We start from the raw sequence: 27,567 nt of genomic DNA on the forward strand, positions 1-27,567 counted from the left end.
ATTTCGGCAATACGTTTGTGAAATTTGTAAAGTGTTTTATGTGTGTCGAAGTTTTATTTTATTTGTTTAGTTAAGTATGATGTGGCAACTCGGTACTGAACTGATAACAAAAACTTTAATCGATAAACTGTGTAATGAGGTTGTATATTTGATTTTCCAGCCTGTGCAACAGCATAGTGTCACCTTCTAAGAGTTTCGACCCTTTAACTTCAGATTATAATAAATTTTTGTCTCCCGTACCTTAATTTCATTATACCTTTGAAGAATATATACGAACTAAACAAGTAGATAAATGTATAGACGAATTTATTTAAAGAAAGATAGGTAATATATGTCCCGACTTTTAAATTAATTGCTCTATTAACGCAACGCTTGCCGCAAAATATAGAAACGCTTAACAAAATAGATTTCTTTTCAGTTGAAAACACATTGAGAATTGTGAAACCTCAATTGTTTTCATATTTCACAAATGAAAACAAGTAAAGGTGTCTAAGTTCGGGTGTAACCGAACATTATATACTAACGCCCCGATTCTAGTGTGGTAACAATATTCTTCACCACGGTAACGAAATCATGTGGCAACTTTTACACCCTTTTGGTATTCTACCAGCGAAAGTATCCAGATAATTTTTTACCCACAAAAGTAGGTGGTTACATCGAAATAACCATACAACAGCTGTTGTATAGAAAAAGGCAAAACTGAAAAATAAAGAATTGTAAGCGAAAATAAGTAAAGATAATAGTAAAAAAGTGTTGCCTATTGCTATACATATTTGTTTACATTATGTACTTTCACAGAGTAAATTACAATATGCCTATGTAGAAACTTATCATGCATAATACGCATATACACTAGGGGTGGGACTATCCGAATAAAAATTATCCGAATAATAAACTCTTTTATTCGCCAGGTATTCGTAATCCGAATAATATTTATTCGGATTTTTTATTCGTTTATCCGGATAGCACTATCCGGATAATTTTTATTCGGATAGTACTATCCGGATAGTGCGCACTATCCGGATACTTGGAATAGTAAAATAAAAGACATTGCGTTTATGTTACGCTCATCGCTTGTGCAGATGAGCATGCATATATATTTATACGTACATATATTTATGTGTGTATAGATGCATATATGCATATATTTTTGTTTATTTGGGGTTGCTTTGTTAATATTCATTTATTTAGTTACATATATTTACGTAACCAAAGTTGTGCTTGAGGCTTAAGCTAGAAATAGTTATCGGGGTCGTTTACAACTGTACTGATCATAGAACTTTGTTTATTAGTAAACAGGTGTGGAAATGGAAATATGGTAGGGATTTTTGTTTCCCATATACATACATGTATACATATGTATGTATGTATGTAAGTTGTATGGAACATTTTTGTTTTGATATCTTTTGGTTTGTATAAACATCTAAATGGTCACCATTAAAAAAATAAGTTTACATGTCATTGTCAACATTTTTTGCGAAGTCTGATGGATCAAAAGTTATTCAAATTAGATTCAAAGGAATCTGCAAGAATACAACATGTACATATGTTAGAATATGCTTATATGCACATTTGGGTGTTTATATTACAGCGTTTAACGCGTTCAAGGACAATCAAAATTTTAAGGAGCGGCAAAAACAGACAGACAGCCGTTTTTGAAACTAGTCACTAATTCCACTAGAATTTTGTTACGTTTAAAATTGATTGCTTCAAACTTTATTTTAGGAAATTTTTTCAAAAGTTGTCATTAAGTTAACATTGACCTTAAATAACTTTTGATCCATCAGACTTCGCAAAAAATGTTGACAATGACATGTAAACTTATTTTTTTAATGGTGACCAATTAGATGTTTATACAAACCAAACGATATCAAAACAAACATTTTCCATACAACTTACATACATACATATGTATATATGTATGTATATGGGAAACAAAAATCCCTACCATATTACCATTTCAACACCTGTTTACTAATAAACAAAGTTCTATGATCAGTACAGTTGTAAACGACCCCGATAACTATTTCTAGCTTAAGCCTCAAGCACAACTTTGGTTACGTAAATATATGTAACTAAATAAATGAATATTAACAAAGCAACCCCAAACAAACAAAAATATATGCATATATGCATCTATACACACATAAATATATGTACGTATAAATATATATGCATGCTCATCTGCACAAGCGATGAGCGTAACATAAACGCAATGTCTTTTATTTTACTATTCCAAGTATCCGGATAGTGCGCACTATCCGGATAGTACTATTGGGATTGTACTATCCGAATAAAAATTATCCGGATAGTACTATCCGGATAAATGAATAGAACATCCGAATAAATATTATCCGGATTATTTGAAACGAATAAATTTATTCGTTTATTCGAATAACGTTTATTCGGATATAATTCGAAAATAATCCCACCACTAATATACACATCGTCCCGTTTATTCGTTAACCTCGTATCTAAAAGCGAGACATTTTCTGTAAAGCGAATACGATTGCCACACCATGTTTTCATTTGGGACCAAAATTCATCGACAAAAAGGACCAAATTTTCGTTTTATTTTATTAGTATGAAATACAAAATTTTAGGATGTTTCCATATGAAATTTTACTAAACATAGTGAAGACTTTCTTTTAATTAAAGCTGAACAAGCAAATATATGTGCATGCAACCAAAAATGGTACTATATTTTGACATAGGATAAGCTCACAAAGCTCTTGGTTCCAGCATTATGTTGTTGATTGCAATGAAATAAATGTATAGTGTAGTTAGGTTTTAGTAAGAAACGGTTCAAAATTTGCGTTTAGGTGTTGCCGAAATATGTATGTGGAAAACTCAGTAAATCGTAAATGAAACTAGGCAATTTTGTTTGTGATATTTTTATAGATGCATACTTTTTCCCTTAACGTTTAAACTCCATATCAGAGCCTAGATTCAGTAAATATGAGTTTTGATCCAGGCCTCAGGGGTTTTGCTAGCACCTACGTGAATAATTTTATACAAAACACTAGCAGACCCGTCAGACGTTGTTCTGCCATAAATTTGGTCTATCTCCATACATTTTAATAAACTTTTTCCGTCTAACTCTTTTCTTTCTTAATCCTTTTATTCACTCCTCCCTCCGTCTTTTTGCTTCATCTATCTCTATTTTCGTCCCCCTCTATCTCTTTCTCAGTCTCCTCCTTCCGTCTTTTCTCTTCTCTAAAGTTTTTCCCATTCTTCTTCATCCCTTATTACCGGGCAAATCGAATGGGACGTATGTAAATAGTTATGTGGGTATTATTAATTCATGCCTTTATTTCGGCTTCGCATGCACATATATCAGTTTTGCCAGGTTAATGCAACTAAATCGAATATCACAATGAAAATTACTTTAAAGCACTCGGCAACAACTTTCATTTGATATCGATATTACACACACATTCTAGGGGTATCCGGGTTCATGTTTTGCCCATATCTTGAGACCCTAGTCACCCAGCGGTATAAAAATTACTCTGTACTAAAGCACTCATCAAGAGCTTCAATTTGATACCCATAATGTAAAAAAACATCCTAGTGTTACCCTGATGCACGTTTTGACCTATATCTCGAGACCCTTCACAAACAGGTATGAAAACTACCCTGTACTAAAGCACTTATCAACAGCTCCCATTTGTTATCCATATTGTATAAACACTTTCTAGGGGTACCCGGGACCACGTTTTGGCCCCAATCTCGAGACCCTAGTCACCAACAGGTATGAAAACTTCCCTGTACTAAAGCACTCATCAACAGCTTTCATTCGTTATCCATATTCTAATTCTATAAACACATTCTAGGGGTACCCGCGTCCACGTTTTCGCTTATATCTCGAGACCCTAGTTACACGCGGGTACGAAAAATACCCCGTATCAAAGTACTCATAAACAGCTTACACTCGATACCCATATTGTACAAACATATCCCAGGAATACCCAGGTCCCCGTTTTGATCTCAAGACCCTATCCAGAACGGGATAAAATTAGCCTATGTCTGTCTCTTGGTTCTAAGCTACCCCTCCACCAATTTTCAACCAAATAAGTTCATCCGTTACTTCCTCTTCAATCAGTCTTTATCTATTAAAAAAAGCGCATAAAAATCCGTTGCGTATTTTTAAAGGTTTAAGCATTCAAAGGGACATAGGGACAGAAAAAGCGACTTTGTTTTATACTATGTAGTGATGTACATCCATACATACCTATAAACCTACGCCCGAAGTTAAATAACACAGCGAATGCTATATATGTACGTATGTATGTGTCGCATCAAGCCTCACTCAAAAGTAATTAGCGCGGACAGTTCACAGCGAGCAAAACCACATACGCTTTTTGTGATAAAAATGTTGCTTTTGTTTAAACAATTTGGCTGATATAAGAAAGGAATCAAGTATTTTTTTTGATGCAGATCGAAGGCAAATATTTCAGTTTCACTGAAAAGTAGAATTTTTTAAATCCATCCATCCGTTTATGAGTTATAGCTGTGTAAACAAAAATTTTATGATTTTTTACTACATTTTGGCAATTTGCCACGCCCCTATAATATATACCTTCAAATTATATAAACTTACCATCTTACGTAGCTAAGCTTTCAAATGCAAAAAACCGTTTTAAAATCGAAGCATTCTGTGTGAAGTTATGTGCATACATGGCATTTAGCGACTTTACTTTATAAGATTTAATAGATTTCTTCCGAAATCAAATCTCTTCCTTCTGTCTTCGAGTTAAAATATTTCTTGTGCCAAGATACTTAGTTTTCAATTACCTTGGGTGGCTTAACACCACAATAGTCCTGGAATTCCTTGAACTTTGTTGTTGCTGTAGTGATAAGGTTTCTCCCCGAAGGCTTTTGGGAGTGTTATCGATGTGATGGTCCTTTGCCAGATACAGATCCGGTGCGCTCCGGTAACACAGCACCATTAAGGTGCTAGCCCGACCATCTCGGGTACGATTTATATGGCCACATTAAACCTTCAGGCCATCATCCCTCCCTCCCCACCCCCAAGTTCCATGAGGAGCTTGGGTCGCCAGAGCCTCGTCTGTTAGTGAAACAGGATTCGCCGCGGATAGGTGAGGTTGACAATTGGGTTTGGAGAAGCTGTATATTGCGCTGGCAACCTGCAGGGTTGCGCTACACAGCCCCTTGAATCTGGTATTTTAGTCGCCTCTTACGACAGGCATACCTACCGCGGGTATATTCTGACCCCCTAACCCGCTGGAGTGCTGGGTGAGAAAGATTTAAATATCAACGTGCCAAACGAGAAGTAATGCATAGAATTTCTTTGTATAAGTTTTGAAAGTGTTAGGCTCACGGCAGAGTCCTCGCTATAAGCTATGCTAGGCGAGAAGCAATTTTTATTTCCATATCTAATATCTAATCTAATATCTAATATATATTATAAATGGGAAAGTTTGGATGTTAAGATGTTTGGATGTTTGGATGTTTGTCCAGACGTTTGTCTTTGTGACTCAATAACGCAAGAACGGCTGGACCGATTTGTATAAAATTTTGCACACATATAGCCAATAGTCTAGAAGGATCTACTAGCTATATATTTTTCAAAAGGGGCGTGGTCCCCGCCCCCTAGGAACAGTTATAATTTAATTATTATATTTTTTCGTCTTTGCGACTGAATCACGCCAGAATGGCTACACGGATTTTGATGAAATTTTGGACACAGACAGTAGTCTACTAGCGAAATTTTTTTCGAACATGGAAAGAGGGGTGGGGTCCCACGACCCCTTCGAGAAATTATTTTTCATAATATTTACACATTATAACTTTACGTATAATGGCCTTCACCAATATCACAGACTCAAGGGGTAAAATAAGTCGAGGGCTTACAAAGTGAGCAGTGATTCACCCCCCCCCCCCCCCCCTCCTTTCCCCTCTCGTGCAAAATCTATAAATTGTTATAACTCAATGTAAATTTTGTCCTAAAATCAATAATTTTTGGTATCTGGCTCATACAGATCGAGATCTAAACAATTTTGGAAAAACGATCAGTGGTACTCTCCTCCTCCCGCCATCCGCCCTCCATCAATTGTTTTTATTAGCACGCTTTTATTAGCTTTACCTGTATGTTTCTTTGTAACTCTTCATTCGCTCCAACGCGCCTGTTGCATTATTAACATGGTTTTATAATTATCTTCACCCTATTTGTAATCCCGTTTGGGTCATATCGAGACCCTTCAGGGATCATTTCTGGATGGTTTTCGGGATCCCTCCGCGATCCCGCCGGGGTCATTTCTGGACTTTTTCGGGACTATTCCGGGATTATTTTTGGACCCTTCCGGGATCATTTGTGTATAGTTTTCGGGATCCGTCCGGGATTCCGTCGGGATTATTTTGGGACATTTTCGGGACTATTCCGGGATCATTTCGGGACTATTTCGCGATCATTTGGGGACCCTTCCGGCATCATTTCTGGACGGTTTTCGGGATCCGTCCGGGATCCCGTCGGGGTCATTTCGGAACTTTTTCTCGACTAAGACGGGATTATTTGGGGAGCCTTTCGGCATCATTTCTGGATGGTTTTCGGGATCCGTCGGGGTCATTTCTGGACTTTTTCTCGACTGATACGGGATCATTTGAGGACCCTTTCGGCATCATTTCTGGATGGTTTTCGGGTTCCGTCCGGATCCCGTCAGAGTCATTTCGGGGCCCTTTCTCGACTAATACGGGATCATTTGGGGACCTTTTCGGCATCATTTCTGTGTGGTTTTCGGGATCCGTTCGGGATCCCTTCAGGGTCATTTTGGGACTTTTTCTCGACTAATACGGGTTCTTTTGAGGTACCTTCCGGCATCATTTCTAGATGGTGTCATTTCTGGACTTTTCTCGACTAATACGGGATCATTTGGGGTAGCTTCCGGCATCATTGCTAGTTGGTTTTAGGGATCCGTCCGGGATCCCGTCTTGGTCATTTCGGGACTTTTTCTCGACTTATACGGGATCATTTGGGGACCCTTTCGGCATCATTTATCGATGGTTTTCGGGATCCGTCCCGAACCCGTAGGGGTCATTTCGGGACTTTTTCTCGACTAATACGGGATCATTTGGGGACGCTTTCGGCATCATTTCTGGATGGTTTTCGGGATCCGTCCGGGATCCCGTCGGGGTCATTTCGGGACTATTTCGGGATCATTTGGGGTACCTTCCGGCATCATTTCTAGATGGTTTTCGGGATCCGTCCGGGATCCCGTCGGGGTCATTTCGGGACTTTTTCTCGACTAATACGGGATCATTTGGGGACGCTTTCGGCATCATTTCCGGATGGTTTTCGGGATCCGTCCGCGATCCCGTCTTGGTCATTTCGGGACTTTTTTCGACTTATACGGGATCATTTGGGGACCTTTTCGGCATCATTTCTGTATGGGTTTCGGGATCCGTTCGGGATCCCTTCAGGGTAATTTTGGGACTTTTTCTCGACTAATACGGGTTCATTTGAGGTACCTTCCGGCATCATTGCTAGATGGTTTTCGGGATCCGTCCAGGATCCAATCAGGGTCATTTCGGGATCATTTGGGGTACCTTCCGGCATCATTTCTATATGATTTTGAGGATCCGTTCGGGATCCCGTCGGGGTTATTTCGGGACTTTTTCTCGACTAATACGGGATCATTTGGCGACCCTTTCGGCATCATATCTGGATGCTTTTCGGGATCCGTCCGGGAACCCGTCGGGGTCATTTCGGGACTTTTTCTCGACTAATACGGGATCATTTGGGGACCCTTTCGGCATCATATCTGGATGCTTTTCGGGATCCGTCCGGGATCCCGTCGGGGTCATTTCGGGACTTTTTCTCGACTAATACGGGATCATTTGGGGACGCTTTCGGCATCATTTCTGGATGGTTTTCGGGATCCGTCCGGGATCCCGTCTTGGTCATTTCGGGACTTTTTCTCGACTTATACGGGATCATTTGGGGACGCTTTCGGCATCATTTCTGGATGGTTTTCGGGATCCGTCCGGGATCCCGCCATGGTAATTTCGGGACTTTTTCTCGACTAATACGGGATCATTTGGGGACGCTTTCGGCATCATTTCTGGATGGTTTTCGGGATCCGTCCGGGATCCCGTCGGGGTCATTTCGGGACTATTTCGGGATCTTTTGGGGTACCTTCCGGCATCATTTCTAGATGGTTTTCGGGATCCGTCCGGGATCCCGTCAGGTTCATTACGGAACTATTTCGGGATCCTTTGGGGTTCCTTCCGGCATTATTTCTATATGGTTTTGAGGATCCGTCCGGGATTCCGTCGGGGTCATTTCGGGAATTTTTCTCGACGAATACGGGATCATTTGGGGACGCTTTCGGCATCATTTCTGGATGGTTTTCGGGATCCGTCCGGTATCCCGTCGGGGTAATTTCGGGACTATTTCGGGATAGCTTCCGGCATCATTTCTGGATAGTTTTCGGGATCCATCCGGGATCCCGACGGGGTCAATTCAGGACTTTTTCTTGACTAATACGGGATGATTTGCGGACCCTTTCGGCATTATTTCTGGATGCTTTTCGGGATCCGTCAGGAATCCCGTCGGGGTCATTTCGGGACTTTTTCGGGACTAATACGGGCTAATTAGGGGAGCATTTCGGCATCATTTCTGGATGGTTTTCGGGATCCGTACGGGATCCTGCCAGGGTCATTTCGGGACTATTTCGGGATCATTTGGGGTACCTTCCGGCATCATTTCTATATGATTTTGAGGATCCGTCCGGGATCCCGTCGGGGTTATTTCGGGACTTTTTATCGACTGGTATCGGATCATTAGGGGACCCTTTCGGCATAATTTCTGGATGGTTTTCGGGATCCGTCCGGGATCCCTTCCGAGTCATTTCGGAACTTTTTTGGGACTATTTGGGGATCATTTGGGGTATTTTCCGGCATCATTTCTGTATGGTATTCGGGATCATTTGGGGTCCCTTCCGGCATAATTTCTGGATGGTTTTCGGTCATTTCGGAACTATTAGGGGATCATTTGAGGACATTCCGGCATCATTTCTAGATAGTTTTTGGGATCCGTGAGGGATCCCGCCGGGGTAATTTCTGGACTTTTCAGATATTGTTTCGGGATTATTTTGGGTTTCCAAGATCATTTCTGGATGGATTTCGAGATCTGTCCGGGATCCCGTCAGTGTCATTTAGGAGTCCGTTCGAGATCCCGTCAGGGTCATTTCGGGACTATTAGGGGATCATTTGAGGACCTTTCCGGCATCATTTCTGGATAGTTTTCGGAATCCGTCTGGGATCCCGTCGGGGTCATTTCAGGACTTTTTCGGGACTAATACGGGATCATTTTGGGACCCTTCCGGAATCATTTCTGTATGGTTTTCGCGATCCGTCGTGGATCCCCTAAGGACCCTTCCTGGATATTTTCTGGATGGTTTTTGAGAACCGTCCGGGAGCCCGTCAGGGTCATTTCGGAACTTTTTCGGGACTATTTCTCATTTTGGTACCCTTCAGGCATCATTTCTTTGTGGTTCTCTGGATAAGTCTAGAATCGGGTCGTTGTCATTTCGGGTTTTTTGGGACTATTCCGGGAACTTTTGGAGACCCTTCTGTGGCATTTCTAAATGGTTTTCGGGATCCGTCCGTGATCCCGTCGGGGTCATTTCGGGACTATTTCGGGATCATTTGGGGTGCCTTCCGGCATCATTTCTGGATGGTTTTCGGGATCCGCCCGGGATCCCGTCAGGGTAATTTTGGGACTTTTTCTCGACCTGGATCATTTGAGGTACCTTCCGGCATCATGCCTAGATGGTTTTCGGGATCCGTCCGGGATCCCGTCGGGGTCATTTCGGGACTTTTTCTCGACTAATACGGGATCATTTGAGGTACCTTCCGGCATCATTTCTAAATGGTTTTAGGACTCCGTCCGGGATCCCGTTGGGGTCATTTCGGGACTGCATTGGGGACCTTTTCGGCTTCATTTCTGGATGGTTTTCGGGATCCCCTCTGGGCCATTTCGGGACTATTAGGGGATCATTTGGGGACCTTTCCGGCATCCTTTCTGTATAGTTTTCGGGATCCCGTCGTGGTAATTTCGTGACTTTTTCGGGATCATTCCCGGCATAATTTCTGGATGGTTTTCGGGATCCGTTAGGAATCCCGTCGGGGTCATTTTGGGACTTTTTCGGGCCTAATACGGGATAATTAGGGGAGCCTTTCGGCATCATTTCTAGATGGTTTTCGGGATCCGTACGGGATCTTGCCAGGGTCATTTCGGGACAATTTCGGGATCATTTGGGGTACCCTTCAGGCATCATTTCTTTGTGGTTCCTTGGATATATCCAGAATCGCGTCGTTGTCATTTCGGGTTTTCTGGGACTATTCCGGGAACTTTTGGAGACCCTTCCGTGGCATTTCTAGATGGTTTTCGGGATCTGCCCGCGTAGCATCGGGGTCATTTCGTGGATTTTTCTGGATAATTTTGGGATCATTTGGGGATCCTATCAGGTTATCAGCTCATTTTTGACTCAATTACAAAAATAAAATGCATTAGACAGCAAAAATTTTTTAAACAGATAACTTAATAAGCAGGCTAAAGTGAATAGCCCATATATTTAATTTTCTCCTTGCGGACGGGGCCGCGGGTAAAGGCTAGTATTTTATATAGTGTTGTATAACCGATCGAAATATCTAGCCGTTATTAATATTATTATAAAAAAAGAGTTTATTTGATTAGTCGGTTATTTCATCAACAATTAACGACAATGTATTTGCCAACACTTTTCTTTTTAATGCCTGGCATAAATTATATATTAGGTGAAATGTTATTGTTCTGGTACATTTTATTGACTGAGCAATTTTTTATGGTGAGAGTTCCATTGAAGTAAATTCAAAATTATATTGGGGCTAACGAAAGTGTGGCAAATTTTTGGGCAATATTGTGAATTTTTACCTGAGTGAAAAGAAAGAAAAGTACCAATCGTGGCTACTGCCTAAAAGGACTAAAATTGAAGAAAAGGGACCAGCGGACCAAACGGGGTTGAAAGGGACCATTTTTGGTCCAAATGGTCCAAAGTGGCAACCGTGAAAGCGAAGAAAACTACCTTTCAAATTTCTCCACAGACACTGGTGAGTTTTTCGGTGATGACAGCGTTTCCACTTTGGCCAGAATCGCGGATAAAAGAACTGGTAACGATATTCGGTTACATAATGTTCTAGGTACTATTGTACCGGTAACGCTGAGAATCGGGGCGTAAGCGGGAAGTTTAATAGTACATTTCATTTCAGATAAATTACTTTTCTACATAACACGTGGCACCGCCCGTTAAAAAAAATGTTTCCCCATTCTCTCTTACAATAAAACTTGATAAGTGAAATATCATTGATTCAAAACTATTTTTTGCTAAGTTATAGCTTATTATTCTAATCCACGCCCTCTTGAACTTGTTTTATATCTAAGTTCACGTGGTCTTTGACCGATCCCGTCCATTTTTACTAGAAATATTTCCTGCTATGAGGAAAATATGTGTACCCAATTTTGTTACGATATGTAAATTTTTCTTCAGTTATGGCTCCCGAAACATAGAAAATTGCTTAGTCATAAAAGGGGCGGTGCCACACCCGTTTTCAAAAATTTTAGTGTTTTCCAATTTAGTGTTATAATTCAATTTAGAAAGTAAAATTCTATTGATAAAAAGCTCTTTTTCGCTAAGATATAGCTTGTTATTTTCGTCTTTTAAAAATCTTTTATATAAAAGTGTTCGCGGTCTTTAACCGATCTCTTCCATTTTTTCTAGAAATATTTCCTGCTATAGGGAAAATTTGTGCACCCAATTTGATTACGACCCGTTAATTTTTCTTCGAGTTATGGCTCCCGAAACATAGAAAAATGCTTAGTCATAAAAGGGGCGGTGCCACGCCCATTTTTTTAATTTGAAGTTTTTCCTATTTATTGTTATAAATTCACTTGGGAAATGAAATACTATTGATATAAAGCTCTTTTTTTGCAAAGATATAGCTTATTTTATTCGTCCACGACCCTTTTAAAATCTTTTATATAAAAGTGGGCGGGGTCCTTAACCGATTTCGTTAATTTTTCTTCAAAACATTCCTTATAGCAAAGGCAACCTCTGTGCCGAATTTTGTTACAAGTTTAACGATTTTTGATTTGATTATTAATATTTGTAAAATTGATTTTATCACAAGTGGGCGGTGCCACGCCCATTTAAATTTTTTTTTTTTTTTTTAATTTTTATCAAAAGTATCAATATACGTCCACACGTCAAATTTCTACATTCTAGGTGTATTATTTACTAAATAATCAGGTTTTTGTGTTTTGCAAAATGTTAAATAAATAAATAAATGTAAGGCGCGATAACCTCCGAAGAGATCTACGGCCGAGCTTCTCTTCCAATTTGCGTCGTGCTCCTCTTGATTTTCCCTACAAATTGGCCAGATGGGACCTAAATGTTTAAGCCGACTCCGAACGGCATTTGCAAGGCAGATGAGTTTTCACTGAGAGCTTTTCATGGCAGAAATACACCCGGAGCGCTTGCCAAACACTGCCGAGGGGCGACCCCGCTTAGAAAAATTTTCTTCTAATTGAAAAACCTTATTTCTAAAATTTTGATGTTGCTTTGCCCGGGGTGTGAACCCAGGGCATACGGTGTGGTAGGCGGAGCACGCTACCATCACACCACGGTGGCCGCCAAAATGTTATATATATAAAAAGTGGGCGTGGTTATCATTCGATTTCGCTCATTTTCAATACCAATCTATTCTGGGTCCAGATAAGCTCGTGTAATTTGGTGAAGATATCTCAATATTTACTCAAGTTATCGTGTTAACGGACAGGCGGACGGACATGGCTCAATTAAATTTTTTTTTTCGATGCTGATGATTTTGATATGTGGAGGTCTATATCTATCTCGATTCCTTTATACCTGTACAACCAACCGTTATCCAATCAAAGTTGCACGCTGAATATAAAAACAAGTATAGCACTGATGAAATAACTAGGTTAGAAATGCAGTGGAAGAATATTTATCTCCAAAATTGGAAAAATGTGACTTCAACTTTAAGTTTTTGGTTTGAGGTTAAAGAGTTTAAGAACGCGTTAAATGAAAACCATTTCCAAGAGCTTTTCGATTTTGTGCTTACATTTCTTTTGCTGCCAATAAGTAATACAAGGGACCTATTCGCTAACTGTGAGTTTTAAACTGTACACAAGAAATTGTGTAAACTTTGAAATTCTGATTCTGTAAAGCAAAACTGTGAACAAAAAAACTTAGTGAGTTTTCTTGGCAGCCAGTGTACACTATTGTGACATTCAAAACTCATACGAACTGTTGCACAATGGTGTTTTTGTTTTCATGGCCTTTGATGAATATTTTCTCACTGACATAAAACTTTTGCATTCAGGGCTCATTCAGCAAAACAATGCGCACAATAATTTACAGAATCGCATGAAAATTTAAAGTGTAAATTGTGAGTGCAAATGAGTTTTCAATGAGTGTACATTTTTCAGTTTTTCACAGTTAGGGAATTGACCCCCTGGAGTTGAAAGAACTTTTTCAAACATGAGTTTAATTAAAAGCAAACACAGAAACAAAATGAATTTAGTTAGATTTCATGTCATGACTTTGAAATAAACAACGATCTCTTAAAATTAATGAACACAAAAAATATTTACGAATGTAGCAATATTAATACATCTTCTGAGGAGAAATGATAGATTTTGAAGTCTAAGGCCTTTCAAACATCTCTCGTCCCAACATAAGCTTGAATATCGCACACGTGTATTTTAATGGTGATTCGACAACCCGTAGGAAGTGAAAAATTTAATAAAAAAAATTTAAATTAATTTTCATCGGCTAACATTTTGGCAAGTCGTATTTTTGGCGAACCTATAGCCGTGCCGTCATTGTAGTAGTGTGAAAAATACTTCTTCCTTTTTAAAATGGCAAAACAAAAGTAAAAAAAAAACGTATTTTTGTTATTAAAAATATAAAATGAACTATAAAAACAGTATTATTTATGTACCCCTATTGTATCTTATTTTTTTTTTTTTTTTTTGTATTATCAGTTTACTGTACCATTTTTATAACTTTGTTTAAGTTTGATTTGAAATTAGTGTGAAATCTTATATTGAAAAATATGCATATACTTTTAGCTCTTTTTGCAACGGGTTTTGGATTTTCCTGAAGAAATTTAGCTCTTTCTAGCCCTTTTTTTTAGATTCTACCCCTAAAGAAATTTTTTTCCTGGCAACACTGATCATGTTGTTCATTGTAATGAAATAAAATGTATAGCGGACATAAAATGTATATGGACTTTTCAGATATTGTTTCGGGATTATTTTGGGTTTCCAAGATCATTTCTGGATGGATTTCGAGATCTGTCCGGGATCCCGTCAGTGTCATTTAGGAGTCCGTTCGAGATCCCGTCAGGGTCATTTCGGGACTATTAGGGGATCATTTGAGGACCTTTCCGGCATCATTTCTGGATAGTTTTCGGAATCCGTCTGGGATCCCGTCGGGGTCATTTCAGGACTTTTTCGGGACTAATACGGGATCATTTTGGGACCCTTCCGGAATCATTTCTGTATGGTTTTCGCGATCCGTCGTGGATCCCCTAAGGACCCTTCCTGGATATTTTCTGGATGGTTTTTGAGAACCGTCCGGGAGCCCGTCAGGGTCATTTCGGAACTTTTTCGGGACTATTTCTCATTTTGGTACCCTTCAGGCATCATTTCTTTGTGGTTCTCTGGATAAGTCTAGAATCGGGTCGTTGTCATTTCGGGTTTTTTGGGACTATTCCGGGAACTTTTGGAGACCCTTCTGTGGCATTTCTAAATGGTTTTCGGGATCCGTCCGTGATCCCGTCGGGGTCATTTCGGGACTATTTCGGGATCATTTGGGGTGCCTTCCGGCATCATTTCTGGATGGTTTTCGGGATCCGCCCGGGATCCCGTCAGGGTAATTTTGGGACTTTTTCTCGACCTGGATCATTTGAGGTACCTTCCGGCATCATGCCTAGATGGTTTTCGGGATCCGTCCGGGATCCCGTCGGGGTCATTTCGGGACTTTTTCTCGACTAATACGGGATCATTTGAGGTACCTTCCGGCATCATTTCTAAATGGTTTTAGGACTCCGTCCGGGATCCCGTTGGGGTCATTTCGGGACTGCATTGGGGACCTTTTCGGCTTCATTTCTGGATGGTTTTCGGGATCCCCTCTGGGCCATTTCGGGACTATTAGGGGATCATTTGGGGACCTTTCCGGCATCCTTTCTGTATAGTTTTCGGGATCCCGTCGTGGTAATTTCGTGACTTTTTCGGGATCATTCCCGGCATAATTTCTGGATGGTTTTCGGGATCCGTTAGGAATCCCGTCGGGGTCATTTTGGGACTTTTTCGGGCCTAATACGGGATAATTAGGGGAGCCTTTCGGCATCATTTCTAGATGGTTTTCGGGATCCGTACGGGATCTTGCCAGGGTCATTTCGGGACAATTTCGGGATCATTTGGGGTACCCTTCAGGCATCATTTCTTTGTGGTTCCTTGGATATATCCAGAATCGCGTCGTTGTCATTTCGGGTTTTCTGGGACTATTCCGGGAACTTTTGGAGACCCTTCCGTGGCATTTCTAGATGGTTTTCGGGATCTGCCCGCGTAGCATCGGGGTCATTTCGTGGATTTTTCTGGATAATTTTGGGATCATTTGGGGATCCTATCAGGTTATCAGCTCATTTTTGACTCAATTACAAAAATAAAATGCATTAGACAGCAAAAATTTTTTAAACAGATAACTTAATAAGCAGGCTAAAGTGAATAGCCCATATATTTAATTTTCTCCTTGCGGACGGGGCCGCGGGTAAAGGCTAGTATTTTATATAGTGTTGTATAACCGATCGAAATATCTAGCCGTTATTAATATTATTATAAAAAAAGAGTTTATTTGATTAGTCGGTTATTTCATCAACAATTAACGACAATGTATTTGCCAACACTTTTCTTTTTAATGCCTGGCATAAATTATATATTAGGTGAAATGTTATTGTTCTGGTACATTTTATTGACTGAGCAATTTTTTATGGTGAGAGTTCCATTGAAGTAAATTCAAAATTATATTGGGGCTAACGAAAGTGTGGCAAATTTTTGGGCAATATTGTGAATTTTTACCTGAGTGAAAAGAAAGAAAAGTACCAATCGTGGCTACTGCCTAAAAGGACTAAAATTGAAGAAAAGGGACCAGCGGACCAAACGGGGTTGAAAGGGACCATTTTTGGTCCAAATGGTCCAAAGTGGCAACCGTGAAAGCGAAGAAAACTACCTTTCAAATTTCTCCACAGACACTGGTGAGTTTTTCGGTGATGACAGCGTTTCCACTTTGGCCAGAATCGCGGATAAAAGAACTGGTAACGATATTCGGTTACATAATGTTCTAGGTACTATTGTACCGGTAACGCTGAGAATCGGGGCGTAAGCGGGAAGTTTAATAGTACATTTCATTTCAGATAAATTACTTTTCTACATAACACGTGGCACCGCCCGTTAAAAAAAATGTTTCCCCATTCTCTCTTACAATAAAACTTGATAAGTGAAATATCATTGATTCAAAACTATTTTTTGCTAAGTTATAGCTTATTATTCTAATCCACGCCCTCTTGAACTTGTTTTATATCTAAGTTCACGTGGTCTTTGACCGATCCCGTCCATTTTTACTAGAAATATTTCCTGCTATGAGGAAAATATGTGTACCCAATTTTGTTACGATATGTAAATTTTTCTTCAGTTATGGCTCCCGAAACATAGAAAATTGCTTAGTCATAAAAGGGGCGGTGCCACACCCGTTTTCAAAAATTTTAGTGTTTTCCAATTTAGTGTTATAATTCAATTTAGAAAGTAAAATTCTATTGATAAAAAGCTCTTTTTCGCTAAGATATAGCTTGTTATTTTCGTCTTTTAAAAATCTTTTATATAAAAGTGTTCGCGGTCTTTAACCGATCTCTTCCATTTTTTCTAGAAATATTTCCTGCTATAGGGAAAATTTGTGCACCCAATTTGATTACGACCCGTTAATTTTTCTTCGAGTTATGGCTCCCGAAACATAGAAAAATGCTTAGTCATAAAAGGGGCGGTGCCACGCCCATTTTTTTAATTTGAAGTTTTTCCTATTTATTGTTATAAATTCACTTGGGAAATGAAATACTATTGATATAAAGCTCTTTTTTTGCAAAGATATAGCTTATTTTATTCGTCCACGACCCTTTTAAAATCTTTTATATAAAAGTGGGCGGGGTCCTTAACCGATTTCGTTAATTTTTCTTCAAAACATTCCTTATAGCAAAGGCAACCTCTGTGCCGAATTTTGTTACAAGTTTAACGATTTTTGATTTGATTATTAATATTTGTAAAATTGATTTTATCACAAGTGGGCGGTGCCACGCCCATTTAAATTTTTTTTTTTTTTTTTAATTTTTATCAAAAGTATCAATATACGTCCACACGTCAAATTTCTACATTCTAGGTGTATTATTTACTAAATAATCAGGTTTTTGTGTTTTGCAAAATGTTAAATAAATAAATAAATGTAAGGCGCGATAACCTCCGAAGAGATCTACGGCCGAGCTTCTCTTCCAATTTGCGTCGTGCTCCTCTTGATTTTCCCTACAAATTGGCCAGATGGGACCTAAATGTTTAAGCCGACTCCGAACGGCATTTGCAAGGCAGATGAGTTTTCACTGAGAGCTTTTCATGGCAGAAATACACCCGGAGCGCTTGCCAAACACTGCCGAGGGGCGACCCCGCTTAGAAAAATTTTCTTCTAATTGAAAAACCTTATTTCTAAAATTTTGATGTTGCTTTGCCCGGGGTGTGAACCCAGGGCATACGGTGTGGTAGGCGGAGCACGCTACCATCACACCACGGTGGCCGCCAAAATGTTATATATATAAAAAGTGGGCGTGGTTATCATTCGATTTCGCTCATTTTCAATACCAATCTATTCTGGGTCCAGATAAGCTCGTGTAATTTGGTGAAGATATCTCAATATTTACTCAAGTTATCGTGTTAACGGACAGGCGGACGGACATGGCTCAATTAAATTTTTTTTTTCGATGCTGATGATTTTGATATGTGGAGGTCTATATCTATCTCGATTCCTTTATACCTGTACAACCAACCGTTATCCAATCAAAGTTGCACGCTGAATATAAAAACAAGTATAGCACTGATGAAATAACTAGGTTAGAAATGCAGTGGAAGAATATTTATCTCCAAAATTGGAAAAATGTGACTTCAACTTTAAGTTTTTGGTTTGAGGTTAAAGAGTTTAAGAACGCGTTAAATGAAAACCATTTCCAAGAGCTTTTCGATTTTGTGCTTACATTTCTTTTGCTGCCAATAAGTAATACAAGGGACCTATTCGCTAACTGTGAGTTTTAAACTGTACACAAGAAATTGTGTAAACTTTGAAATTCTGATTCTGTAAAGCAAAACTGTGAACAAAAAAACTTAGTGAGTTTTCTTGGCAGCCAGTGTACACTATTGTGACATTCAAAACTCATACGAACTGTTGCACAATGGTGTTTTTGTTTTCATGGCCTTTGATGAATATTTTCTCACTGACATAAAACTTTTGCATTCAGGGCTCATTCAGCAAAACAATGCGCACAATAATTTACAGAATCGCATGAAAATTTAAAGTGTAAATTGTGAGTGCAAATGAGTTTTCAATGAGTGTACATTTTTCAGTTTTTCACAGTTAGGGAATTGACCCCCTGGAGTTGAAAGAACTTTTTCAAACATGAGTTTAATTAAAAGCAAACACAGAAACAAAATGAATTTAGTTAGATTTCATGTCATGACTTTGAAATAAACAACGATCTCTTAAAATTAATGAACACAAAAAATATTTACGAATGTAGCAATATTAATACATCTTCTGAGGAGAAATGATAGATTTTGAAGTCTAAGGCCTTTCAAACATCTCTCGTCCCAACATAAGCTTGAATATCGCACACGTGTATTTTAATGGTGATTCGACAACCCGTAGGAAGTGAAAAATTTAATAAAAAAAATTTAAATTAATTTTCATCGGCTAACATTTTGGCAAGTCGTATTTTTGGCGAACCTATAGCCGTGCCGTCATTGTAGTAGTGTGAAAAATACTTCTTCCTTTTTAAAATGGCAAAACAAAAGTAAAAAAAAAACGTATTTTTGTTATTAAAAATATAAAATGAACTATAAAAACAGTATTATTTATGTACCCCTATTGTATCTTATTTTTTTTTTTTTTTTTTGTATTATCAGTTTACTGTACCATTTTTATAACTTTGTTTAAGTTTGATTTGAAATTAGTGTGAAATCTTATATTGAAAAATATGCATATACTTTTAGCTCTTTTTGCAACGGGTTTTGGATTTTCCTGAAGAAATTTAGCTCTTTCTAGCCCTTTTTTTTAGATTCTACCCCTAAAGAAATTTTTTTCCTGGCAACACTGATCATGTTGTTCATTGTAATGAAATAAAATGTATAGCGCAGTTAGGTTTTAGTAAAGAAAGGTTCAAAAATTTGCGCTCTGGTGTTGGCGAACTATGTGGGTAACTCAGTGAGTTTTGATCCCAGGCTTCAGGAGTTAATGGGGTTCAGCTAGTACTAACGGGAATAATTTTACACAAAACGTTTCTTCCGTAATCAAATATATTGTGCATTTGCTTAAAAAGCTGAATATAAGATAAATTTTTTATCGCAATTCAGTTGACATTTGTAAAGTTATTTCCTTAAAGAAGTATTTCTGGCTTCCAGTTAAAAATATTTCTTGTGTCAAGTACCATGCGTGGCTAAACCCCACAATAGTCCTGGAATTCCTTTAACTCATTGAGCTGTGTGAGAAAAATTTAAATACCGATGTACCAAACGAGAAGTAATGCATCGAATTTCTTTGTAAAAATTTTGAAAGTGATAGGCTCACGGCATAGTGCTCGCTTTAAGCTATGCTAGGCGAGAAGCAATTTTTATTTCATATATTTTACCAGCTTAAAACGTTTCTGGCACTGTGACAACTTTTACAAATTTCCATAATAATTCATTCTCATAGCTATCTATCTAATTATTCCTTCACAAACTCTCAATATCTTTCGGTAGTTGGAATTAAGTGAGTGGCAAATTCACTTTATATAAAACAAATTAGTTATTGATATTAGAGAAAAATTGCAAAGTTTACAAACGGCGATGGTTACTAGGACAAATTAGTTTCATTCTTTAACTTAGTTTTCAATTCATTTAACTTGACGGCCATCCTAATGGCTTTATCAGTGGCAAGCCCTGTCAAATTTCTTAGATGCACACGTGCATTTGAAAAACATACGTACTTTTAGATCTACTAGTGGCAACAATCTTTCACTAAGTTTTTGATAAGCGATCGATATATCTAGCAACTATTATTATTATAAAAAAATAATTTTTTTGATAAATCGCTTGTTTCATCAACAACTAACGAGAATGTGTTCGTCGTTCCCGAGATGGTCGGGCTAGCACCTTAATGGTGCTGTGTTACAGTAGCGTACCGGATCTGTATCCGGCAAGGGACCATCACATCGATAACACTCCCCAAAGCCTTCGGGGAGCAACCTTATCACTACAAAAACAATGTGTTTGCCAGCACTTTTCGTTTTAGCGCCCCGCCTAAATTATCGCCTAGGTGAAATGCCATTGTTCGAGTACATTTTATTCGCGGAGCAATTTTTTGTGGTAAGAATCCCATGAAGTAAACTTAAAATTCTATTTGGGTTAACGAATGTGTGACAAAATTTTTGGGGCAAATTGTGAATATTTATCTGAGCGAAAACGAAAGAAAAGTACCAAAATCATGGCTAATGGCTAAACAGGACCAAGACTGAAGAAAAGGGACCAGCGGACCATATTGGGTTGGAAGGGACCATTTTTGGTCCAAATGGACCAAAGTGGCAACCGTGCATCAGACAGCGTATTAGCCTATCGTATTAAGGGGGTTAGGGTACATCTCATATCCAGCATAAGACTGCCCATGTTTGACCCTTTTCTAAAGTCTTTTTGGAACTTTCAGGCGTTACAACCGGTTCACAGACTTAAAAACAACTATGAGCCCATAACACCTAGACCACAGAGGTGCCTCCAAGCAGATACTACTATTATGTTAGTGACCAAGGGCTGTTAGTTCAGCACAATCGCTTAAGCTTTGTCGTTTGGTCACATAAAAATTGTTGCCCTCGGAGCAGCTCTTTGCAGCTGAATTGCTTCACACTCTTGCTCAGGGAAGCTGTGAAAAATTACTAAAACTTTCGGGTAGTGTTCTTTCTGTTAAAACAACATTAATAACATCAAAGTTTCATTAGAATAGTGGGCACTCAAGAATTCTCATCAAAAACCTCTAAAGTAGGGTGTGTTCGAGTTAAGTTGACAAAGTTTTGTAAAAGCGCAATGAAAATTTAAATGTTGCGTTTGATTTCCTGGTTATCATCAATATATTGTCAACATTTCATTCAAAGCTGCCAAACTGTGTCGAACACACCTGGACGCCCAAAAAAAATTTGGCAGGATCCGAAAGGTTGCTGTTAGAACCGCTGATTGTTCGGAGCCTCTGTTGGTGGCAATTCATCAGAGCTGCTTTGAGCCGCTGTCGCCATCGCATATGTTTAACGCGGGCATATGGTGTGAGGGAAATACAGATGCGGGGGTCTTGGTCTACATTGCCCTTGGCCATACTGCGAAGCTCGCAGCTATGGAAGCAACCAGAAAAGCTGAAGGCGTTGTTTGGCGAGTAACAGCGGAAGTTTTGTGGGGCTTGCTCGGCAGTATTGCTGCTGGTCGCGAAGACTGTGTCACGAAGATGTGGCTCCTTATAATTATCTCTGACTCCTGTCCCTTCAATCGTTACTTTGTAGTAGTATCTAAAAAAAAAAAAGTAAGAACGACGGCTGTGCCGAAGACGAAGATTATTGTTCAGCCCCATTCATGAAAGGTATGAATTTCATGAATGGGGCTGAACAATAATCTTATGCCGTTCGAAATCTCCGAATAATCGGATGTATAAAATAAGAAATATATAATGAACAGATCTACATACCTAAACGACGTGAATAAAGATAAAATAAAAAATAGGTAGGTACTTTGTGTGAGGATGCAAAGTTTCAGGTTTTTTGTGGTCTGCGTGTAAAAACTATGACTACGAATCACGTATTTCAACAATATATGACGTAAACGTAACTATTTGATGAAATTTGATGAATTTTGAAGCTTCTAGCCGTAAATAAGGGGCAAAAAAATACAGTTTATATGGGGTATATAATGTTACAAATATTAGCAAAACTAAGGAGTGCTGCCAGCTCTAAGCCGATGCTAAGCAGTGACGTGAATGCACATCAATAATTCAGTCATCATGTATCTACATAAACGAAACAATAACTGCGTCTACATATATGTACCATGTACGTGTACGAGCAGCAGAGAGTCAATGCACAAATAATTGCATATATCTGAGATACTCCTATAAGTATGCAATGAGAAAAACTATAAAATTGTGCGATTGTAGTTACAGCTGAGAAGCTTGAGAGCTACTGCACTAGTAGATTCTGGAAGCGTCTAGAAGATACGAACGAGGAAACCAAAGAGTATAAAAGGCGACAGATGTAGAGGCGCTGTAATTCATTTTGAGTTGAGCTATCAATCAGTTTGATTAAGCACGCGATCTGGCGGCCAATAGTAGTTTCATTTGAGTTATCAATCAGTTTGGTTATTAAGCCAGCGAGTAGCAAAGTATAAGTGTTATTGTGAAGTACTTTAATAAAGGCATTTTACCATTATCCAATATTGGAGTTATTTATTTAACAGTTTAGTGATTCGAACTTAGCAGAGGATTGCAAATAAGAGGATTTGCACCAAATTCGTTACAATAATATATATACCACCGATCTCTGTGATTTTTTCAGACAACAATATATGCTATATATGTAAGCATTTGGTGAAATTTGAAGCTTCTAGCTGTTAAAATGGGGCAGAAATTGCGAAAAGTTTCTTATCTGAACAATCGGCTGTATGATATATATACTATATATACCACCGATCTCAATGATTTTTTCAGACAACAATATAAGATATACACGTAAGCATTTGGTGGAATTTGAAGCTTCTAGCTGTTAAAATGGGGCCGAAATCGCAAAAAAAATATATATATACTATATATATACTATATATACCATCATATATATTATATATATCACCGATCTCTATGATTTTTTGACACAACAATATATACTATATACGTAAGCAATCGGTGAAATTTGAAGCTTATAGCTGTTAAAATGGGGTAGAAATTGCGAAGTTTCTTATCTGAACAATCAGTTGAATGAGATATATACTATATATACAAACGATCTCTATGATTTTTTCAGACAACAATATATGCTATATACGTAAGCATTTGGTGAAATTTGAAGCTTCTAGCTGTTAAAATGGCGCAGAAATTGCGCAAAGTTTCTTATCTGAACAATCGGTTGTATGATATATATACTATATATACCACCGATCTCAATGATTTTTTCAGACAACAATATAAGCTATACACGTAAGCATTTGGTGAAATTTGAAGCTTCTAGCTGTTAAAATGGGGCCGAAATCGCAAAAAAAATATATATATATACTATATATATAATATATATACCATCATATATATTATATATATCACCGATCTCTATGATTTTTTGACACAACAATATATACTATATACGTAAGCATTCGGTGAAATTTGAAGCTTCTAGCTGTTAAAATGGGGCTAAAATTGCAATATATATATATACTATATATATATACTATATATATATACTATACATATATACTATATATATATATACTATATATATATATATACTATATATATATATACTATATATATATATACTATATATATATATATACTATATACACCACCGCTCTTTATGATTTTTTCAGACAACAATATATGCTATATACATACGAAAGACTTCGTTGAAATTTGAAGCCTCTAGCTCTTAAAAGAGGGCAGTAATTAGTAATTCTTATCTGAACAATCGGTTGTAAGGGATATATACTATATATACGACCGATCTCATCAATTTTTTCAGGCAACAATATGTGCAATATACGAAAGTATATGACGAAGTTTGAAGCTTCAATCTGTTAAATTGAGTAAGATATTACAAAAATCCTCTTTTTCTGAAAAATCGGTTGTATGGAGGATATATGCTATAGGGGTCCGATCCGGCCGGTTCCGACAAATGTCTAATCGGACACCCAAATACACCTACTCACCAAGTTTTATCAAGATATCTCAAAAATTGAGGGACTAGTTTGCATACAAACAGACAGACAGGCAGACGGACATGGCTAAATCAACTCAGCTCTTCAACCTGATTATTTCGGTATACTTAATGGTGGGTCTATCTATTTTCCTTTAAGGACTTACAATTTTGGGTTTCGTGACGAAATTAATATACCATTTCATTTTTATGAAAGGTATAATTATAGCAGCTGAAGGCCGAATAGATATGAGACAAATAGAAGCCTATTATTAAATAAACCTGGAATTTCTCATGAGAACATAGGCGACTTAAAAAAAAGTGTAATCTGCGGATGTTTCATCCGTAGTGTTTGCCCGGAATGGTAGATAACTTCTGCAATTGTGACTATTGCTATTAAAAAAAAAAAACCACTCCACGAGGTGACACCATCTACTTGTACTTTGGAAAGCAATCTCGCATAATTATATTGCAATTCCAAATTTCATTGTGTAAAAGTTTAGAGCAGGGGTCGACTGCTAATACGCGTCCAAATATCGGGAGAGGTGTCAAAACACACGTATTGACCTCGACAAAAATAAACCGAAGAAAAAGAAAAATTTGTGCGGATTTAATTTTGGTAAAAGTCTAGAACAGGGGTCGACTACTAATACGCGTCCAAAAATATCGAGAAAGGTGTCAAAAGACGGGTATCGACCTCGACAACAATGATCTCTATCCGGAGTATTTGTAATCGAAGCTGGCAATTTTCATGTGGTTGTTGTAATGTTGTGCACTTAAAAAAATTGTGTGTACAAAGGGATTTGAACGCCTTTAATTTTGATCCCACCCAATTGGTGGCCCGCCAGGGTAATTTTTTATAAGCGCAGAAAGGTGTTGTGCGTAAAGGATCCCACCCCCGGTTTTGAAGAGACCCCGGGCCATTTTTCCGTTAATTTCTTTTGAAGAAGTTACATTTTTATTTCCCTCCTTCAGATTATTAAGACTGATGTCAAGACGCGTCGTAGGACATCTCCCGATATTTTTGGTAGCGTATTAGTAGTCGATCCCTGTCCTAGACTATTACCTTAATTTTGATCCCACACCATTGGTGGGCCGGCCAGGGTAATTTTTTATAATCGGCTGCCAACGCAGAAAGGTGTTCTAACAAAAATACTATGAATCACACCTCCAGTTTCGGAGGGACCCGGGGTAATTTTTCGGTTTTTCGTTAATATCTTTCAACCGACTCAAACCATTTTTTTCCGTTTTCGGATTCGCAGTCCCCTCTCGATATTTGGACGTGTATTAGGAGTGTCATTCTGTCGTCTAGAATTACCGCGCGGCCGAAGACCGCCAACGCATAAAGGTGTTCTGTGCAAAAATAATATGGATCCCACCACGCTTTCGGAGGTGCCGGGGGTCATTCTTCGTTAACATCTTTTCAACGCCAAGGCATAAAGGTGTTCTGTGCAAAAATAATATGGATCCCACCCCGCTTTCGGAGTGGCCGGTGGTCATTCTTCGTTAATATCTTTTCAACGAGTTAATATTTTCATATTCCGCAATCGGATTATTAATACTGATGTCAAGACGCGTCATTTGACACCTCTCCCTATATTTTTGGACGCGCATTAGCAGTTGTTGTTGTTGTAGCAATGTTTCAGTGTAACCCCCGTTTAATTTGTTGCGTCCCTCCCACAAATTGTCATCTTGACAGCAGCTCCTTTCAGCGGGACTGCTCCATATTCTCTTGCTCCGGAAAGGTATCGAACCCAATCCGGGTCCGTCACCTGACCCGGGCCGCAGAATTGGTTTTGCTACATCTGCCGGACACTAGCAGTAGACTCCTGCTATAGACTATTATCTTTTCTTCTTAAGCTAAACATAAAATAGTTCTACAAATATGTGTAGGTACTTGAGTCTATTAGAACTCTCTCCATACAAAAGTTAATCCTATTATTGTTGTCCAGGGTCAATACGCGTCTTTTGACACCTCTCTCGATATTTTTGGTAGCGTATTAGCAGTCGGCTCCTCAACTAGACTTTTTTTTTTTTGATTATTAGTTTAATGGTTAAAGCTTAAGCTTAATAAAACCCCAGGTTATCCCTCCATTGGTGTTAATCCATAACACCAGGTAATATATTCAGAAGTTTAAAAAAAAAAAAAACTATGTCTCTGGACATAGAAAAAATTTTTCTTTTCCGCCTTCGGATTATTGTTCTCGAGATTAATACGCGTCGTTTGACACCTCTCACGATATTTTTGGTAGCGTATTAGCAGTCGACCCCTCAACTAGACTATTACCCTTTTTTGTATATGGATTAAATTGTTTCTCACCCATGATGTCTTCCTGTTTGAAATGCTCCATACATACTCTATACATATTTGGGTTAAAGTGGTTTGCTGGACACCGACAAAACTTTAGCCACCTTTGAAGATATTCCTTCTTTCTTGGAAACCCGAAGAAGCTCATGTTGGAGTCTGTTTTAGTGTCATTACCACAATTCCATACTGAACACTTCATTGCGTTTTATAATTAAATTATTTTACGCCAATTCCTTTATTTACCAACAATGCTAAAAAATAAACTTGACTTGTTAGGAACGACAGCGGTTAATCATGTTATAAATCGATTAGTTCTCTTGCAGTTATCGGAAAAACTTACATTAAGCGGGGCACATATATGAACGAGTTAGCGAATAATAGCTTTTTTTTACACCTATAGACGTTTGCGCTTAAACTTTATATGGACTGCTAAGCGCCTACTCTTATGAAATTGCTGCGCATTGGAGTTATCGGAAAAACTTACTTTAAGCGGGGCACATATATGAAACGAGTTAGCGAATAATAGCTGTTTTTTTACACCTATAGACGTTTGCGCTTAAACTTTATATGGACTGCTAAGCGCCTACTCTTCTGAAATTGCTGCGCATAATATTAGTACTACTAAACTTCAATACGCTTTATACTTTTTTTCCGGTTTTGGGAATTGAATCTTCCAATTCCAATAGATGGAAAGAGGACCCCTAAAGTGTGTGATTTGTGGATCCAGATCGTTCCAATTAGATTTGATCGTGAGCCAGAGCTCGATAACTCAATGGAACGCTACTATTGATTAGATCATGTGGTTCCTAATACATAGTGTACACTATCATTGTGAATGATGACAAAGTGTGGTATCTTATCTGTCAACTGCCTGACAGGCTGTTCAATATGGCTACTTTTCAGGGTTTTGACAGGCTGTTCAATATGGCGGCGCCTATCTTCAGCGGGTGATAGAAAGAGATACA

At 38.4% G+C, this 27,567-nt stretch overlaps 1 protein-coding gene across 3 annotated transcripts in view; it reads right to left on the reverse strand.

Annotated features, from left to right (window-relative positions):
- The window catches only part of LOC137253334 (uncharacterized), a 135,495-nt gene extending 108,625 nt beyond the window's left edge, over nucleotides 1–26,870 (reverse strand). For all 3 annotated transcript variants that reach the window (XM_067790077.1, XM_067790079.1, XM_067790078.1), the window contains exon 1: nucleotides 26,615–26,870. In XM_067790077.1, the coding sequence (XP_067646178.1) occupies nucleotides 26,615–26,801 (187 nt within the window). In that variant the 5' untranslated portion in view covers nucleotides 26,802–26,870. The remainder of the gene's footprint in view (nucleotides 1–26,614) is intronic.
- Between the last annotated feature and the right edge of the window lie 697 nt (nucleotides 26,871–27,567).

This window comes from Eurosta solidaginis, chromosome 5 (genome assembly GCF_040869045.1).
Source record: "Eurosta solidaginis isolate ZX-2024a chromosome 5, ASM4086904v1, whole genome shotgun sequence".
NCBI classification, from domain to species: Eukaryota; Metazoa; Arthropoda; class Insecta; order Diptera; family Tephritidae; genus Eurosta; species Eurosta solidaginis.